Source organism: Vombatus ursinus, unplaced genomic scaffold (genome assembly GCF_900497805.2).
Source record: "Vombatus ursinus unplaced genomic scaffold, bare-nosed wombat genome assembly UNPS02014775.1, whole genome shotgun sequence".
NCBI lineage: Eukaryota > Metazoa > Chordata > Mammalia > Diprotodontia > Vombatidae > Vombatus > Vombatus ursinus.
This window is the reverse complement of record NW_020954553.1, coordinates 5,214,250-5,234,192: the sequence shown is the minus strand read 5'-3', so window position 1 is coordinate 5,234,192 and position 19,943 is coordinate 5,214,250. Positions and strand designations below refer to the sequence as shown.

At 39.9% G+C, this 19,943-nt stretch overlaps 1 protein-coding gene across 1 annotated transcript in view; it reads left to right on the top strand.

The window, feature by feature from the left end:
• The first annotated feature begins 9,370 nt into the window (after positions 1–9,370).
• Positions 9,371–19,943, top strand: part of CCDC30 (coiled-coil domain containing 30) — a 105,049-nt gene continuing 94,476 nt past the window's right edge. The window contains exons 1-2 of the mRNA XM_027864732.1: positions 9,371–9,434; positions 13,921–14,110. Of these exons, the coding sequence (XP_027720533.1) occupies positions 9,373–9,434; positions 13,921–14,110 (252 nt within the window). The 5' untranslated portion in view covers positions 9,371–9,372. The remainder of the gene's footprint in view (positions 9,435–13,920; positions 14,111–19,943) is intronic.

The following is a 19,943-nucleotide window of genomic DNA, read 5'->3' as shown; positions in this document are numbered from 1 at the left end:
CACTTGATCTACCTTAGTTTCTTCATCTGTAAAATAATAGTAGCAATCCACCTCCCAGGCTTGTGAAGACAAGGTGAAATATTTATAGAGCCCCTTGCAAACCTTAAGGCACTATATATATACACATGCATAAGTGTATGTAGGAGAGAGGCTACTGTGCCTAGCATAGTGCCTTTTGCATAGTAGACACTTAATAAATGTTTATTGAATTGAATTTCCAAGTATTCAAGCACTCAGAAAGTTAGCTGGAGTGGAAATTAGAGAATATTTATGGAAATGCTAATTAATCAGTCAGTAAACATTTATTAAGCAACTATTTTGTGCCAGGTACTGTCCTTAGGACTTTAGAAATAGTATCTCATTTGATCCTCACAATTATCCTGAGAGGTAGTTGCTAAAATTATTTCCATTTGCAATGGAGAAAACTGAGGCAAGCAGAGGTTAAGTGACTTGCCTCAGGTCACACAGCTACTGTCAGGAGCTAGATTTGAACTCCAGTCTTCCTAACTCTAAACTAGGCACTTTATCCACTGTACTACCTAGCTGCCTCCATTAGCAGACACAATATATTCCTTGCCTAGCTGTCTCTTTGCCAGTCAGAATATTATGCTCGAGGGTACTTCCAGGAGCCAAGATAGTGGAGTAAGTAATAAATCGCCATAACTCTCCCATATTGATGTCCAAACAACCATAAAATAGCTCCCCAAAATAAATCCTGGATCAGCAGAACCAGCAAAAAGAGGGGGTGAAACAATCTTTTAGCTCAAGAAACTTTGAAGAGTGGCAGGAAAGGTCTGTCTTACTCAGGTAAAAGGGGAATGAAGTCCAGGACAGGAAGTATCCCAGCAAGCCAGCAGCAAGCCCCACCTCAGCAAACCATTGGAAGATCCTGAGCCCCAGTGTGGTGGAGCAGGCAAACACCAGGGCCTCCCATGTACCTCAGCATAACCAGGGGAATGGGCAGACTCCAGCTCCAAGAACCACCAAGTGCTTCAGCGTAGCCCTGGGTAAACAGGCAGCCTCCAGGAGCCAGACCACCGCTTGCTTCAGTGTAGCCCCAGGGAAACACAGAAATACCCCACTGGCCTCAGCACACACAAGACACCACAATCAGGAACCCAGCTAACCACCAGGTAAGCTGCCAGACCCTTATGGTCTCCAGCAGCACAAGCCCCCCCTGACCTCACTCCCTCAGACACAAGGGTCCCCCGTGGGCCTGAGGGCAATAGCAGTGCAGCACCAGTTAAACAGCCAGGGCTATAGCCCCTGGCACAAGAAGCCTGAGACAGTGCCCCTTTTACCCTGGGAGCAGAGCTTAAATCTAAAAGAAAGGAAAAAGGCCAAAAGAAGAATCTGACCGTAGGAAAGTATGATGACAGGGAGGATCAAGACACACAAACTCAGAACAGGACAACAATGGCAAAACACCTATGGGCAGAACCTCAGAGCAAAAGGGAAAATGGTCTCAAGCCCAAAAAGAACTCATGGAAGAGCTCAAAAAGGAGCTTAAAAATCATATGAGAGGTGGAAGAAAAATTGAGAAAAGAAATGAGAGTGATGCAGGAGTATTATGAAAAAAGAGTCAACAGCTTGGAAAAAGAAAACAACTGCTTAAAAGGTAGAATTGGCCAAATAGAAAAAGAAATACAAAAATCCACTGATGAAAACAACTCCTTAAAAAGTACAGTTAGTCAAATGGAAAGGAAAGTATAAAAGCTGAGGAAAACAACTCCATAAAAGTTAGGGAAATGGAAGCTAATGACTCTATGAGACATCAAGAATCAATCAAACAAATTCAAAAGAATGAAAAAAAAATAGAAGAAAATGTAAAATACCTCATTGGAAAAACAACTGAACTGGAAAATAGATCCAGGAGAGACAATATCAGAATCACTGGACTACCTGAAAGTCATAATCAAAAGGAGAACCTGGACAGCATCTTTCAAGAAATTATCAAGGAACACTGCCCTGAAATCCTGGAACAAGAAAGCAAAATACTCATGAAAGAATCCACCAATCACCTCAGGAAAGAGATCCCAAAATGAAAATTTCAAGGAACATTATAGCCAAATTTCAGAACTATCAGGTCAAGGAAAAAATACTACAAGTGGCCAGAATGAAACAATTCAAAGATAAAGGAGCCATAATCAGTATTACACAGAACTCTGCAGCTGCAACATTAAAGGACTGGAGGTCATGGAACATGATATTCTGGAAAGCAAAGGAGTTAGGACTACAACCAAGAATCACCTACCCAGAGAAATTAAGCATAATACTTCAAGGGAGAAAATGGTCATTCAATGAAATAGAAGAATTTCAAGTTTCCATAAGGAGAAGACCAGAATTGAACAAAAAATTAGATCTCCAATATCCAGACCCAAGAGAAGCCTAAAAAGGGAAAAGAAAACATAAGGGATTCAATGAAGCTAAATTGTTTACATCCTTACATGGGAAGATGATACTTGTGATTCTTAAAAATTGTACCACTAATAGCACAGCTAGAAAGAATATACATAGACAGAGGGTATGGGTATAAGATAAATTTGAGGGAATGACATAAAAATGATTAAATGCTGAGAAAGAGTCTCACCCAGTACACTGGGTGCAGAGGGAAGGGAGAGGTAGAATAGGGTAAATTATTTCACATGAAGAGGTGTGAAAAACCTATTATAGTAGAGGGAAAGGTGGGAGGGTGGGCAGTAGTTACTGCTTGAAACTTACTCTCTTCAGTATTGGCTCAAAGAGGGAACAATATATATATATATATATATATATATATATATATATATATATAATCAGTTGAATGTGGAAATCTCTCTTACCTGACAGGAAAGTAAGAGGGAAGGAGATTAATAAAGGGAATGGAACTAACAGAAGGGAGGGCAGATTGGGGGAGGCATTAGAAGGAAAACACTGGTGAGGAGGGAAAGGGTGAGACAGAGGACAAACAGAAGGAAAAATAGGATAGAGGGAAATACACAGTTAGTAATCATAACTATGAATATGAATGGGTGAATTCTCCCATAAAATGGAAACATGGCAGTGTGGATCAAAAACCAAAATCCTACGATATGTTGTTTACAAGAAACACATTTGGGGCAGAGAGACACATAGAGTGAAGGTAAGGGGCTGGAGCAGAATCTATTATGCTTCAGCTGAAGTTAAAAAAAAAAGCAAGGATAGCGATCCTGATCTCAGACAAAGCAAAAGCAAAAATAGACCTAATTAAAAGAGTTGAAGAAGAAAACTACATCTTGCTAAAAAGTACACCACAGACAATGAAGTAATATCAATACTAAAACACATTCACCAAGTGGTATAGCATATGAATTCTTCAAGGAGGAGCTGAGATACAAGTTCATGACCAAGCAAGAAATAGAGAGCATTATGAAATGTAAAATGGATAATTTTGACTATATTAAATTAAAAAGCTTTTGCACAAATAAAACCAATGCAACCAAGATTAGAAGGAAAGCAGAAAGCTGGGAAATAATCTTTGTAGCAAGTATCTCTGATAAAGGCCCCATTTCTAAAATATACAGAGAACTGAGGCAAACTTCTAAGAATACAAGCCATTCCCCAATTAATAAATGGTCAAAGGATATGAACAGGCAGTTTTCAGATGAAGAAATCAAAGCTTATCTATAGGCATATAAAGAAGTACTCTAAATCACTTTTGATTAGAGAAATGCAAATTAAAACAACTCTGAGATACCACCTCACACCTATCAGATTGGCTAATATGACAAAAAAGGAAAATGTTAAGTGGTGGAGAGGATGTGGGAAATTTGGGACACTAATGCATTGTTGGTGGAGTCATGAACTAATCCAACCATTCTGGAGAGCAATTGGGAACTATGCCCAAAGGGCAACCAAACTGTGCATACCCTTTGATCTAGCAATAGGGCTGTATCTCAAAGAGATCTTAAAAAAGGGAAAAGTTCCCACATGTGCAAAAATATTTATAGCAACCCTTTTCATGATGGCAAAATATTGGAAATTGAGGGTATACCCATCAATTGGGGAATGGCTGAATAGGCTGAGATATATGAATGTAATGGAATGCTATTGTATAATTAGGGATAATAGACAGGCAGATTTCATAAAAACCTGGAATGACTTGTATGAATTGATGCATCAGCAACATTGTGTGATGATCAACTATGAATGACTCAGCTCTTCTCAGCAACACAATGATCCAAGACAAATAGTGAGGACTCACAAAGTAAAATGCTATCCACATCCAGATAAAGAACTGATAGACTCTGAATGCAGATCAAAGCATACTTTCTTCCTTTACTTTATTCTTTTTCATGTTTTTTTTTTGTGCTGAAATCTGTTTCTTCTTTCACAACTGTGACTAATATGGAAATATGTTTTACATAATAGTGCATGTATAACCTGTGTCCAGTTTCCTGCCATTTTAGGAAGAGGGAAGGGGAGGGAGAGAAAAATTGGAACTCAAAATCTTGTAAAAATGAATGCAAAAAATTGTCTTGGCATGTAATGGGGAAAAAATAAAATACTACAACAAATAATACAATAGCAACAAAAAGAATATCAGGCACGAAACAAAGAGATTCACTCATGTCAAGGACACTTTCTAGGAATCCCAGACAATGGAGTCATGTCTTTGCAAAGCTCTGGAGCCTTCCTTGGGTGTGATTTGCTGCAAATAATCAATTTGCCTCTTGGGACCCAGTTGGCCAGCCTTATTATCTACTGTCAGCCAGTAGTCATCTTTGTTCCTCCTTTAATATCCTAGTTAATCCGTATTTGTTATAAAGACTTTGTTTTTCTTTATTTTTCAATTGTGTAAGAGGCAGAAAAGGCAGATAATTGAAAAAAATGAGATTTAATTTAAAAACCTGAAAAAAAATATGTATCAAAATATTGTGAAATCAATTCCAAATCATATATAACAAGTATTTACAGCAAAAGACTATTGCATACTAAAGGTTTTTTTAAAGGCAAAAAAAAAATTATAATTATATTCTAATTAGTGCTGCCCTGACCATAGTGCTAAGCACTATGTCAAGTATTAGGGTGGCAAAAACAAAAGAGAATTAGTCCCTCCCCTTGAGAAGCTTACATTCTAATGGACAAGACAACACATACACATGTAGCCTTTGTGTGGTATTCTCTGGAGGAGATGGAACCAGAAGCTGGGCGGACCAGGAAAGACCTCCCTCAGTCCCAAAGGAAACCAGGGATTCCTGGAGTCAATATTATATATGAGGAATAGCAAATGTGCCAGTATGGTTAGACTGCAAAGAGCATGGAGAAAGGCAGGAAAAGCCTGGATTGTTTAGAGCTTTAAATACCAAACAGAGTTTATGTATGATCTTACAGCTAATAAGGAACCTCTGGAGTTTATTGAGTGGCTGGGGGTGGGTGATATGGTTAGACCTCTTCTGGGTCCTTCAGATAGATATATAGTATTTAAGGTTTATAAATAACTCATGTTGTCTTCACAACCACACTGGGAGGAAGGTGCTATATTATCCCATTTTACAGATGAGGAAACTAAGGCAGAGTTTAAGTGACTTCCCCAGGGTCACACAACTAGTATCTGAGGCTGAATTTGAACTCAGGTGTTCCTAACTCTGGATCCTATCTTTATCCGATGTGCTACCAGCCTGCCTAGATAGAGCATTTATCCATTAACTGTTTACCAGTCAGTCCCTCTCTAGCTGAAGTTCCAACTGAAGAAGAGGTTTGGAATGCCATTAGGCTCCTTTCATGTGGCAAAGCACCTGGTACTGATTCTATTCCAGCTGAGATTTACAAGGTGGAGGGTCCTTTGCTCATATGAAAACTGATTGACATTTTCCAGGTTATATGGCAAGAGAAGGTTATCCCCCAGGACTTCAAGGATGGCTCCATTGTCCATCTCTATAAAGGTAAAGGAAATAGATTTGTCCTGTGACAATCACAGGGGAGTCTCTCTCTTAGTCAGTCTTGGCAAGATTCTTGCCAGAGTCCTCCTTAATAGGCTGATCCTTCACCTGGAAGATGGTCATCTACCTGAGAGCTAGTGTGGCTTCAGAAAGGGCCAAGGAACAGTTGATAAGGTGTTTGCTGCCCGACAACTCCAGGAGAAATGCCAGGAGCAGAACAGAGATCTGCACACAATATTTATAGATTTGACCAAGGTCTTTGATACTGTCAGTCATGGGGGCTTATGGAAAATTATGTCAAAATTTGGTTGCCCAGAGAAGTTCATCAGTGTTATATGTCATTTTCATGACGGCCTGCTTGCCTGGGTTCTGGATAATGGACAATGCTCTTGTGATTTCCCAGTCATCAGTGGAGTGAAACAAGGCTGTATGTTTGCTCCCATGCTTTTTAACATGATGTTTTCAGTCATGTTGTCAAATGCCTTCAATGAGGATAAACACAACAATCAAGGAATTTATTGACGGTAAATTCTTTACTTTGAAAAGGCTACAAGCCAAGACCAAAGTGGAGGGGAGTGTTGGTGCATGATTTTCTGTTTGCAGATGATTGTTTACTTAATGTAGTCTCTGAAGCTGAGATGCAACAAAGTATGGATTAATTCTCTGTTGCTTGTGCTAATTTTGACCTGACAATTAACACCAAGAAAACAGAGGTTTTCCACCAGCCAGCACCACACCATCCACATGGAACCATCAGTTACAGCAAATGAAGACATTTTGAATGCTGTGGATAAGTTCACTTACCTTGGTAGTATACTTTCCAGGGGTGTCTTAGGAAGATTCTGGAGATCCGCTAGCAGGATAAGATACCAGACTCTGAGGTCGTTTCTCAAACTAAATTGCCAAGCATTCAAACTCTACTTCAGAGAGCACAACTCCAATGGGCTGGCCACATTGTTCGAATGCAAAACATATACTGGCCAAAAAGACTTATGGTGAACTCATGCAGGGGAAGCATTCACAAGGTGTTCAGAAGAAGTGATATAAGGACACTCTCAAGGTCTCTCTTAAGAACTTTGATTGTGTGACATGGCAGATTCTGGCACAAGACTGCTCAGCATGGCATGCCCTCGTCAGAGAAGGTGCTGTGCTGTGTGTGTAAAGCAGAATTGAAGTAGCTCAAAAGAAATGCGAGATGCATAAATTTAGAGAATCCACCCCAAATGTTCATATGGACTATTTGTGCCCAACCTGTGGTAGAGCATTCCGAGCTCATATCGGTCTGATCAGCCACAGTCAGACACATTGTAACTTGATTCTAGCCGGGTGATGTCACTTTGGTCCTCTGAGAATGAAGGACAACAACAACTGTGTGCCAACAACACTAAGTTATGTCCTGGGAATATAAATACAAGTAAAAAAGAAAAGACAGTCCCTGGCCTCAGGGAGCTCATAGTCTAATGAGACAACTTGCCAACAACTATATACAAACAAGCTATTAACAGGATAAGTTAGAAGTAATCAGCAGAGGGAAAGCATTAGAATTAAGGGGCATTGGGAAAGGCTTGTAGAAGATTGGATCTTAGTTGAGACTTCCCTCAGGAAGCCAGGCTGCCAAGAGGCCGAGCTGAGGATGGAGAACATTCTAGGCCTGGGGACAGCTGGTGATAGACAATGTGCAAGGAGCAGCAGGGAGCCCAGGATCATTGGTCATAGTGTATGTGGTGGGGTGAAGGTGTAAGAAGCCTGGGAAGGTAGGAAGGGCTTTAAAAGCCAAATAGGATTTTATGTTTGATCCTGGAGGAGTTAGAGAGCCACTGTAGTTTGTTGAATGGGGGAGGAGGCCATATAGTGGCAATGGTCAGACTTGTACTTTAGAAAAATCTGTTTGATGGCTGAGTAGAAGATAGGCTGGAGGAAGCTCTGAGGCAGGAAGACCCGCCCTAAAGCCATTGCAGTAGTCCAGGTGTGAGGTGAGGAGGGCCTGCACCAGGGTGATAGCAGTGTCAGAGGAGAGGAGGTGTGTGCCAGAGAGGTCAAGAAGGTAAAGTAGCAGGCCTTGACAGCAGGTTGGATGTGGAGCAGGTAGGGGGAGCCGTGAGACAGCAGGCAGTTGAGGATGACACGTCTGTTTCAAGCATGGATGTCTGGGAGGATGGTGTTCCCCTCGATAAGAAGAGGAAAGTTAGGAAGAAGAAGGGGTTTAGAGCAGGGGTGGGGTCAGTCAAAGGGCCACACTTGAGGATCTAGAGAGCCACGTGTGGCTTCGAGGCCACACATTCCCCATCCCTGGTTTAGAGGGAAAGAATGAGTTCAGTTTTGGACAGATTGTGCTAAACATAGAAGGGAGTTGATGGGGTGGTCTGAGGCATTGTAGACAAGTCCTGGTTTGAAGAGAACATGATATCTGGCATGGGTGCTTCCTCAAATGGAGATTTGGGAAGGAACTAACTCCCTGATAGGAGGGAGAGACCAGAGGGGTGGAAGTATTACTAGTGTGAGAAGGACACTGGGCTCTGAGGTATCATGGGCTGGTTCAGGTTTAAAGAGAGTAAATCTATTCACCTTTAACCCATGTTTTCTTCATCTAATCGTCCAATACTTAGTAAAGTCAATTAGTCTATATTAGATGCAACCATGAAGTAATTAACCTGCTTGCTGCCTTTTGTGTTGTTGGTTTTTTTTTTAAACAAACAAAACTTATAAAACCAGTGAGTGTTGTGTTCAAAACACTCATACTTACTAAAACTCCTCTACTGGAGATGCTGTCAGAGATTGTTTACTAGCAGCCCATAAAAGCGAGTTTAATTACTTTATTTAAAAACAAAGTATTACTCAGATTGTTCATCTAATTTAATTGTGAATGACTTTTGGCTAGTTCCAAAAACCCCTCCTCAAAAGACAAAGTTTTTCACCATTGAGCATACAAAGGAGAATACGTGAAGCTCTCTAAAGGAAATCCCAATGAGATATTGTAAAAAAAAAATATTTTTAATATTAGAAGTATTATAGAATTACTTAGGTATAAGCTCCCTGAGGAACTACTGTGAAAGTTGCACTTAATACACATAGAATTATTTATATGCAGCATGAGATTTTTTTCTATAGAATATCCAGGGAAGACATGAACATCGAGAGCTTTTATTGACAGGATTTCCGGATTCTTTGTGGTCAAGAGAATGAGTAAGTGAGGTCCTTGTACAGAGTGATGTGGGACATTAAAAAGAGTCTTCATTTTGTATTTATTCTGTGTATTTATGTATGGATTGTAATCTGATAAAATGTAAGCTCCTTGAAGGCAGGGATTGTTTCGTTTTTTGTCTTTGCATTCTAGCACCTAACAGAGTGTCCTACACATGCACATACACACTTAATGGATGCTTGGTGATTGATTGGTGTTTATGACAAGTTTATGCTTCCGTAACTTATTTGTCATTTTAAATGTATTTGTCAGGACAAAAAGAAAGAAATAATGGCCAAAGACAACCTCGAAGCAGAAAGAAATGAAAACAGTGATGAGACATTCCATGAAAGGTGAGCTTTGTGATCGGAGACAAGCACAAACTGCTCCCACACTTTCTTCCCCATCCCGTGTTGCTGCCAGCAGCCGACCATGCAAAAGGAGGGGACTGCTGCTGTCTTTATTTCCCTTTGTTCCATCACCGACTCCTGGGGAAGAAGACGACTGGGGGGAGTAACCTCTTTGCCTTCTCTTCTTGCTCCCTCAGAGGGACTGCACTGTCTAGACCAAATGAGTGAGTAACACCTCTAATCAGCCTTGCAAATTCCATGCCCTCCCACCTCTCATTCAGGAACATTGTAGATGATATCCAGAGCAACCAAACTGTGTCCCCAATTCGATCATACACATACTGTAGTGTTTGTCAGGGGCTCCATTCACAAGCAGGCATCATCATTCAAACTTAATCATTGAAAACCCCTCAAATAGATATTTTTAAAAATTTGTAAAAATTTTTCATTTCACATTTTATTCATTTCACACTTTAGTGTTTGTAAGATGTTCCTTACAATGATCTCTGTGAAACAGGCAGCACAAGTACCACTGTTACTTTACAGAGCTGAGGTTCATTGAGGAGAAAAGCCTGTGTGACTGGTCTAAGCTCAAACTGCTTGATTTGCCTACTCTCCACACTGTCTTGTTGTAAGAAGAGAGAGTTTGCTATCAATGCTACATTTGGGGAGTTAATGAAACGCCGTCTGAAACCACTGCCCCCTTTAATCCTCATCTGTTAAAGTAGTAGGATTGTTTGTCTGTTGTTCTCAAAGAAGAGCAGAACATCAGGGAGGTGATGCCAGGACATACAAGTGAATTGGAATTAAGTGAGGGAGGATGGATGTAGTAAGAGAGAATACCATAATAACAGTCCTGACTTTGTAAGGACAAGTAACAACACAGGAGGCACTGGAGATTTTTTAGGCTCCAGCCTCTAACAGGTTCACTCTTGATCTGCACAGATAGGAAGACAGCTTTGGAGGGGTTAAATAAGCTTACTTTATTCTATTCTAGTCTTCTCAAGAGGGTTGCTGATAATGGGAGCACCAACGCCTACAGCATTCCCTAATCATACTGCTCAGAGTGGTGGGCCAGAAGCCTCAGTGGGGGCCCATTGAGGCACACACAGATTCCCCCCAAGCCTTGGGGGCCAATCAAGGCAGGTACATGCATTCCTCTGTGCATTACCCAAATCCCAGAATGGATTCCCCACTTACTGACCAATGCCCACTTAGGCAATAGACAAAGAAGGCATATTGCCAACAGTAGCCTCACAGGTTAACTTTAGCAATATCATCATGACCTAGCACAGCATAAGCATACATTATGTCATCCCTATATCTCTACTGCACAGTCGCATAATTCGTGGGAAATATTATCTATTTTGGCCATGGATCCTGGGACCTATTATCTGAAAAGAATAACAAAATCCTCCTTACTTACAGACTTATTTACATGGTTTTCTTTCTTTGTAATTATGTCTTATCTTTGATGGTGATATGGAGTCCTATACTGCCACTGTCCATTCTCTTACCCATTAATTTCACTGAAAGATCAATCACAGCTCATTCATAAAATGCTGAGACTAGATGGCCCTAGGAAAGATCATTCTAGTCCAATTCCCTACTTCCAAAATAGGTGGCATCTGAGCCTTGGTACATAAATGAGAATATTTTCCATTTTCAGAGACCTTCCTACTGCGGAGAATGTGCAGCTTTCCTTGGTAATCTTTTTAATGTTTTATTTTCTTCATGGTTAAAAAATTCTCATACTTTAGTTTAAATCTATTTTCTCTTATTTGTCACCATCTTCTGAAATTTAATTAAAAACAACAAAACAGAAGGAGCCCCTCATATTGACTCCCCAGTCACTGTGACTGGTTTCATTTTGGTCACAGAGAGAAATAGGTTTGTTAAACAATGGAATGACTGTTAAGGAAAAGTCTTTGTTACTTGTAAGTCTTTAAAATGAGTATAGCATCTATCTTGGAAAAGTCTCATAACTTACAATTCTAGGGTCAAAATAAGCCTCTTTGTTATTACAGGCTAGGACAAGGGGAGCCACTGATTGGCTTACAGAGAAATTTCTGTGAAGCAAATGAGCTGTCATTATAAGCAATTTCCAGCTAGTATTTATGGTGTAAAATGAAGAAGGAAAAAATGAAGGGCAGTAAGTCTGGATCACAAGCTTTTATTAAGTACAAGTTAACAGTGTCCATACAAGGAGAGATGAGGATGGAATATGCTGTTCTTAGATAAAATTCTCTAAGGTTCCTTATAGAACTTAGAGCAACCTTGGTGATGAGAAGCACAAAGTAGGCACGAAAGGCCTTGCAAGCAGTCCAGTGTGAAGGGAAGTCTGAATGCAGAGGAGAGGGCGTGACTGCATTTTACACTGCATTGGAAGCTGGCCTAGGGATGGAGCCACTCATGGCACTAAAGAGCTCACTTGTCCCTGAGCCTGCATGGGATCAGGAGGCTTACGGTGATCTCGCTTAAAGGCAAAGATGTGTATTTGAACTAGATAATCTTTTCAGATCCAATTTGTCCTGAGTAATAGGGAGAGGTAATTAAAACTATCTTGGGTAAAAAGTCTCTTTTCTTTACACTAATGTTTAACTGTGAGTTTTTGGGGTAAGGAGCTTGTTCTATATCAGTAAGTGGAAACAAAAAGTCATTGAGGGGGGCAGCTAGGTGGCGCAGTGGATAGAGCACTGGCTCTGGAGTCAGGAGGACCTGAGTTCAAATCCTGCCTTAGCCACTTGATACTTACTGACTGTGTGACCCTGGGCAAGTCACTTAACCCCAACTGCCTCACCAAAAAAGTCATTAAGGAAACAGAAGTGGTAATGATGTCAAATGAATCTAATGAAAATACTGCAATAGTGCACTGTTTGCTGAGCTTGACCACATAACATACTGTACTTTATACCCTTATACTTTTTTCTCATTTTGTCCCTGGAATGTACACATGGCTTCTGGGGGAGCACTTAGGTATCTGGGGGAGCTCTGTCTCTGTTACCCCATCTTTGTTTTCTAGGAGAGAGATGCTAATATTTTGTTTTTTAGGTACAGTGTACGTATGCCCCCAACCCTCATGAAATCAAATTTACTGTCAGACAGATAGATGGCCTAAATGCCATGACAAGATAAATTCTACAGATACAGATATGCAGATATGGATATTAGACTTGCTATATCATCCTAATTAGAATCATCCATTGATTAGAATTTAAAAAGTTTCCATAAGTAAGTCAATAAGTAGCAAGTATTTATTGATTACTGTTTATATGACTAATATTGGGTAATAATACTTTACATGACCAGTAACTGGATAACTAATGTATACCAATAGTTACAAATTCACTACGATGTTATTGTTCTTGATTCTAGTCTCTCCAGTGTCTGAAATAATTTGGTAGTAATTTAGGTGTTAAGTGTTGTACCTTGAAGAACCCTAGCAAATTGAAGACACACAGTAAATGATGCTTGAATTGAATAGAAGTTGAAAAGAAGTTGGGCGCTGGCATTCAGTAGTATGCACTGAGTGATGGCTATATCCTAGACACTGGAAAAAGTGTACATACTAGTGCACATAGTGCACTATGCAAATGTACTAAACACTTGGTAGAATACAAAAGTTTCAGAGCCTGGATTAGGAATAAAGGCCACTTGATTTGCATTTGGCAAGCTGCACTTTCTCTACTTGGACAGAGGCTCATTTTGACATATGGTGTCATGTTGTCCTTACTGAAGATGACCACAAATGTTCTGTGGGGAAAAGGCAATGCCATGTTTCCATATAACTAATTAATAGGCTATGAGGTACTTTCAATAGAAGATGCATCAAGTTTTTGCAATGAATTTTTTTATGGAAATTTTTTAAAATTTAAAAATATTGACATCGTAATAGCTCTGAGCTTATTTTCCTCAGAACAGGTGAAGCCTTGTACAATTTGAGCTACCTCTGAGTTGTGCTGCTTAGCTCTTGTTCCTGTGACTTTTAAGCAGTTCCATTCTAGCCTGCTATCCAAAATGGCTGGCTAATGATTTAGCCACCTACCTGAGAAACCAAGGCAAATGTGGAGATGGTGGCTTTCTGCTACCCATATGGTTTAAGCTGATGACCACCCTACATTCTTATCTGATATATAAATACTACAGAGGCTCTTCCGGAGGATTCTGAGCTAACCCACATACTTGGTGCAATTATGGACTTTCTTGGGTCACTATTCTCTGAATTTAAAATTCTAAGGTTCTAGAGACTCTAGGGACACAAAAGGCACCTGAGACTTCTATTACCTAACCATTCATCAGTAATAAGCAATAATGAATTTGTAGGGTAATTTTAGGTATACTTAAAGAGTGATTCATTGTCCCTTCCCTATGGGAATACTTACTGCATTATCTTTAACACATACTAGCCTCAATACATTAAAAACTCGACATTTGTGTTTCATATGAAGCTACTATGTAACTATATTAGGTCCCTCCATTTTTGTTATAGATGTAAAAAGGTGATTGAAGACCAAAAGTGCAAGCATACAGATCTTTACAAGTTCCAGAAGCTTGAGCAGGAACATGAACGTTTAGTGGAACGGAATGAAGAATTAGAACTTCTTTTGGGAGAGACTCAAAATCAAACCAAGGAAGAGAGAAAACATTTTGAATATCATATTGAAAAACTTCAAAGGAAAGTATGTCAGAAAAGAAGAAAAATGCACATATTATTTTTAATTGACCCAGTACTCCTATAACCATTGTCTGAAAGATCACTCTAGTCTTAATGCCTGCTGAAGACCTCAGCTTTCTAGGGAATGAGCTTCTTCACAGGACCCAGGAGAATTTTGCCCAGGGCTTCTTAATTAACGTATTCTAAACCTTGCTGGTCTCTAAACTTGGGCTCAAAATATTAAGCCTTCAAGGACCTTTGTGATACACTGGGTTCAGAGATCTCATGTACCTAATCATTAATTACTTCTTCATTGCCTTTTGCCATGTCCCTGGGTCCCCTTCCACCAGTGCCTATCCCCCTTTTCTTTTATTCCCCCTACTGCCATACACTCCACACTAGTGTGGTGTATTTAAGGTTTATTCAAAAGAAAAAAAATACTAACAGAATATATAGGGATAAGGTAATCAAATATGCATATAAAACAAACCATCCAATAGAAATTGGTAGATTCCATAGCCTATTAATTTATCCTATCCTATGGTTCCTATCTGAATGTTTAGTTATGATCATGGTTCTAATCGGTGCCCTGGAGGGTCCTCTTGCCATGAACATGAAAGTGTCATCTTTCTTCCTTGAACTCTCCCAACCAATTTGGTATTCTCCTACCTGGGTACTTTAGACAGAACTCAGTTACCCATTCTGTAATTATACTCACAGCTAATTAGCTTCCTAACTGCTCGGTGACTTTTGGTGTCCCAACCACAGGGAAGAAAAGGAAAAAAGGCAGTACATACTATATATATGTAATTTAACATTCATTTAAAAATTTTTGAGTGCCAAATTTTCTCTCACCCTTTACTCCTTCCCCACCCTTTGAGAAGGCAAGCAGTATGATACCCATTATACATGTGAGTCATACAAAACATATTTCTATATTAACCATGGAAAATAAAGTGAAAAATAATATGCTTCAATTTGTACTCCATAATATAAATTGTTACACTGTTCCCATAATCAAAAAAAGTAGTTTAACTCTATACTCAATTTACCTCCATGGATAGCAAAATCTCATGCTGGAGATGCACATAGCATCAAGGGCTCAGGTTAACTTTTAGAGCTTTGCACTTCTTATGAATCAAACCTCCTCTAGAAATCTGGGGAAAATCTCTTAACTGGACAAGCCGTAACTACTACAGTTCTTCAAAGACCTGTAATTTCATCTTTTGGTTACCCCTCCCCAGACACAGAGGTAGGACCTCTATAAACTTAGTAGAGATTGTTTTGGGAAGTTTCTGTGGCTTAAAATTCATCACTCTATGGTGCAAATTCTACACTATAAGCCTGTTGAGGTTTAGGAGTTTAGGGGTGCTGGGACCCCAAAATATCGAGAGGAAGAGACGTGAGTCCTGCCCAAATGAATTTGACCCAAGCCTTCTTTCAGCCAAAAGCAAGGTTTATTAGAACATCTGCCATATCGTCCAGACTCTTAAGGAATCTGAACATTCGTGAGCTATTGGCTAGGTTCTTAAGGAATCTGAGCAGTGGCTAGATTTTAAGAATCTGAGCACCTTAATGGAGACAAGATGGACTTTATATACAGAAAGACTTTGGAAGGGATCTAGGAGTGGCCAAGTAGTTTGGGGTGACTGGAGGAGGGGTCTAAGGAAGACCTGGATGGGAGTGGCCAGTAAACTAGGATGAACAGAACCCACTTGGCCTAGAAAGAATGGAGTCTAGATAGGATTAAAAGTGGGGAGTGGCCAGGGGCCATCTGGAGGTAATAGACAATGGAGGGCTTGGTAACAGAATTGGGAGATTGGGTTTAGGCGAAAATGAAAGGCTAGTTGATAGGATTATAGCCTCAGGCGACCAGAGATTTGGTCTGGTGGGAAAGTCCAGGGTTTTTCCTTTTTGGGGTCCAGATCCCATCCTCATCAAACCCACTGCCTTAATATATCAAAAGGAAATTTTATAAATAAGGAAAGCATTGCCCAGGAAATGTCACTGTGAAAGGCAATTTAGTCAAAGAACACTTTTCCCTCTTCTTTTTGGTGGGGGGTGGGGGGGAGGTGTGGGGAGGTAGAGACCTGGGGAGCAGGTGGGATGGCTGGAAATGAATCTTTCTGACCATGTGTCAGTCTCAGGAGGTGACCCTCTTTAAGCATCCTATATTCCCTTTCCCCTCTCTCCTGGGTGGAGTAGAGAACTACAGAAGGCCAAAGGTCTTCATATTCAAAGCGATCTGGGAGGTCTCTGTCTCTGTTTCCAGTCAGCAAGGACACAAAGAGATTAGCTCAAGAGATTTCAGCCCAGGGCAAAGATACTAGTTTCATATGGCTTCTTTTCTCTACAGAATTAGAAAGCTTAGAAATACAGATTATTAATAAAACTCATAAAAAGCTCTGAGCCCCCAGGTGATCTTTTAAAATGTTTTCCAGCCAATTGAATTCTGTGTAGCTAGTTACCTATCAACTTTCTCCCTCATCCACCTTCTGTACTAGCAAAGATTAATTCAGAATGTAGTAAAGTTATCTTTATCTAGCAGGACATCATTGGAATATAAGCAACCAGTTGGCGAATTTAAAAGAGGAAGGAAACGCTTAGCAGTAAACAATGCTGACTCTGTAGAGGCAGCAGCAGGATACTGTCGTCCCTGCAGCTTTTCTAAGTGGACAGGCATAGCTCTTGGATTGCCTGCCGGGTTTCTTTATATGATGAGCAGCAAGCTAGGGAAAGAAAGAAGCTCCAGCTGCTACAGGGACTAGAGTCAGTCTCCCAGAAAACATCTTCCATCTGTTGCTGTCTTTATGCTCTTTATCTTCCTTCCAAGTAGTTAAAATACTTCCCAGGCTGCCATAACCCTGCATGGTTCAAACCTAACTACATGAGAGTTCTGTCTCTTCTGAGACTATGAAAAGACAACTCCCAGGGTCCTTAGCAAAGTATCCACCCTCACAGGATAACCAGTTCAAGCCTTTCTCTGATTATTACATTCTCCACCAGGATTTAAGATTTACAATGCCTTACTATAGCTAGAGTAAACTTGAAATTTGGAATTATACAGGAAAGCATCAGAATATACAATAGCCCTTAATAGAATAAGGATGATTAACTCACCATCCCAGGTAATCACCTCCAGCTACTCCTTGATACATATTTGGCATCTGTGACAGACTGGTACATTGCACAGCTCAAACTTCTGTCATTGTCTCAAGGGTTGGTACTCTGAAATTTTGTTTCCAATTTTACTGTTGTCATGTTGGATCTCTAATGGCAAGTCACTGAATTTGTCCTGGGTTTGAGCTTAGTAGAACTATGAAATTCAAGGAATTGTGAGCCATTGAGTGGCAAACACTAAAGTTAGAGAGCTGAAATTTATATATTTTTCTACAAATCGATACATTTTGTCTTACTGTGATACTTCCTAACACCCATACAAACCTCTTTACAAAGAACATTCTCCAAGAAAACATTTTGGTTCTGGATAACATAGTGGAAGAATGAGTCCTTTCGTTTTGGCAGTTTCTACAGTTGATCGTTGTATTTGACCAGAGTTTGCCTCTCCATGATGCCTTTGATTATATGATTACAGTCATTGTGTGTGTTGTTCTTTGGCTTCACTCAGCATCTGTTTGTCTTCCCATACTTCTCAGACTATTTCAGAATAGTTATGCTTCACAGAATAGTTAGACTTCTTTGAGTTCATATACAAATAATGTAATCATAATTCCTAAATTGTTGGTCATATATGGGTTATTTTCATTAATGGCTGTCAAAAATTTCCTTGGGATGTGGTCCCAATAGCAATATTTCTTTGTCAGAACAGCAACAATTTAGCATCTTTTCGTGCTTAATTCCAAATTGTTTTCTGGACACATGAGCTAATTCACAGCTCTACCAGGGTGCCTGCCCACAACCAATCCAACAAGGAGTTTTCTCATTTTTTTTAGCTTCATTGGTAGCTTGTAATGTAGCATAGTATGGAGGTTTGGTATTTGAGTGTTGTCTTTATCCATTTCTCAGGTTATTTGTGATTTTGAACATTTTTTCAAGTGGCTATTTATAATTTATGTTTCATTTGAAAACTGTTGTTCAAATCCTTTGGCCACTTCTCTATTAGTGAATGTCTCTTATCTATTTGTGTCAGTTTCCTATAGATTTTGGATGTCACACTTTAATCAGAGATCCAATACTTATGTTTGACGGTGTTATTCAAATGTGGGTTTCTTGTTGTAGGATTGATAGTCTTAGCTTTAACAATCTTGTGGCACCAGATCCTTATACATGCCCCTATAGGGGTCTACTCTCCTTCCTGTGTGTGAGGAAGGAGAGTGGAACATTCAGAGCATAGAATTCTGAGCTGTTATCCTCTCTCTTGAGCCGTTGGTGTCTACCCCCAGCTGATGAGACAAATTTCCCAGCAAGGTCTATGACCCTCCACTTTGTTTGCTCTGCTGAAAGGTGAGGTGGGCTACCTTCAGCTATACTTCAGAAATTATGATAACCCACTGCTATCCATTCTTTGCTGCCCTTTTGCTAAATTTTCCTGCTTTATCCTTTGTCTTCCTGAAGTATAAGTTGCTTAAAATACACCTGTTCTTGGTGTGTCAAAGACATCTATTGAATAAGCTGTCTTTTTTCAAATTTTTCCTATTTTAAGTCAGTGTTTTCCCCATCCGTTCTCCATGTGTCTCAGTCAGTGTAGTGATGAGATTGAGGTAAATATAGGTATTCATTAAATATCTAAGCAGGGGTGGGGAACCTGCAGCCTTGAGGCCACATGTGGCCTTCTAGGTCCTTGGGTACAGCCTTTTGACTGAGTCTAAGTTTTACAGAACAAATCCTTTTATTAAGGGGATTTGTTCTGTGAAGTTTGGATTCGGTCAAAGGGCCACACTTGCGGACCTGGAAGGCCACGTGTGACCTTGGAGCAGGAACTAGGTCTAAAGAACCTAGATAATTAGAACTGAAAAGTCCCTTAGAGGCCATCTAGTTGAATTCTCTTGTTAAAGAGATGAGGAAACTGAGGCTTAGAGGATATAAATGAATCACCTGAGGTTACACAGTAAGTTAATGCCAGAGCTGAGATCAGAACCCATTTATACCACACTGTAGATATGCAGAGGCATCTCCCAGTACGTCTGCTATCTAATATGGGGGAAAAGTTGTCACAATGAAAATATATTCTCTTAAGTATCAAACTAATTGTGCAGTGTACATAAGACATCAGTAATATTTCTAAATGGGCCTCTTGACTGTACCACTGACTATTATAAGATAATAAGATTTTAACATTTGTAGCTTTTATACTTATACTTTATATAATTTTTATATTACTTTTATACTTTTTACTTTTAGTAACAGTTTTAAAAATAGCATTTTTTAGGCATTAACTTTTCCACATGTCCTCATTCATCAACTGAGAATTTTTCTCTGTATCTTATTAATGCTGAATTGCTGCTAAAGTCCTAGTCTGATGCCTCATGGAGGTGACCTGGGGGGTCTTGAAGGCTATTCCAGTGGATTACGAACTGTGACAGGTCCTATCAAGCTGGAAGGACTTTGTATATGGGCCTGGAGGAGGGCCTGTCTTTTGTTTGAGAGCCATCCTAGCTAAGGTTCGGAAAGGCTTATCACCAGAAGGCTGGCCACCAGGTGAAGGATTGTTTTGGCCACAGCAACTCGTGAAGACCATCTACTAAGGCATGGAGGGTTTGTAATCTGCGTATCCACGCTGATGAAATCATGGATCCTTGAAGTAAGTATTACTGCTGAACATGAGATTCAGAGAAATAGCAGCTTGTGCACAGCAACCAAAGTCAGAGTTGGGATTAGAATGCAAAGATTTGGCCTTA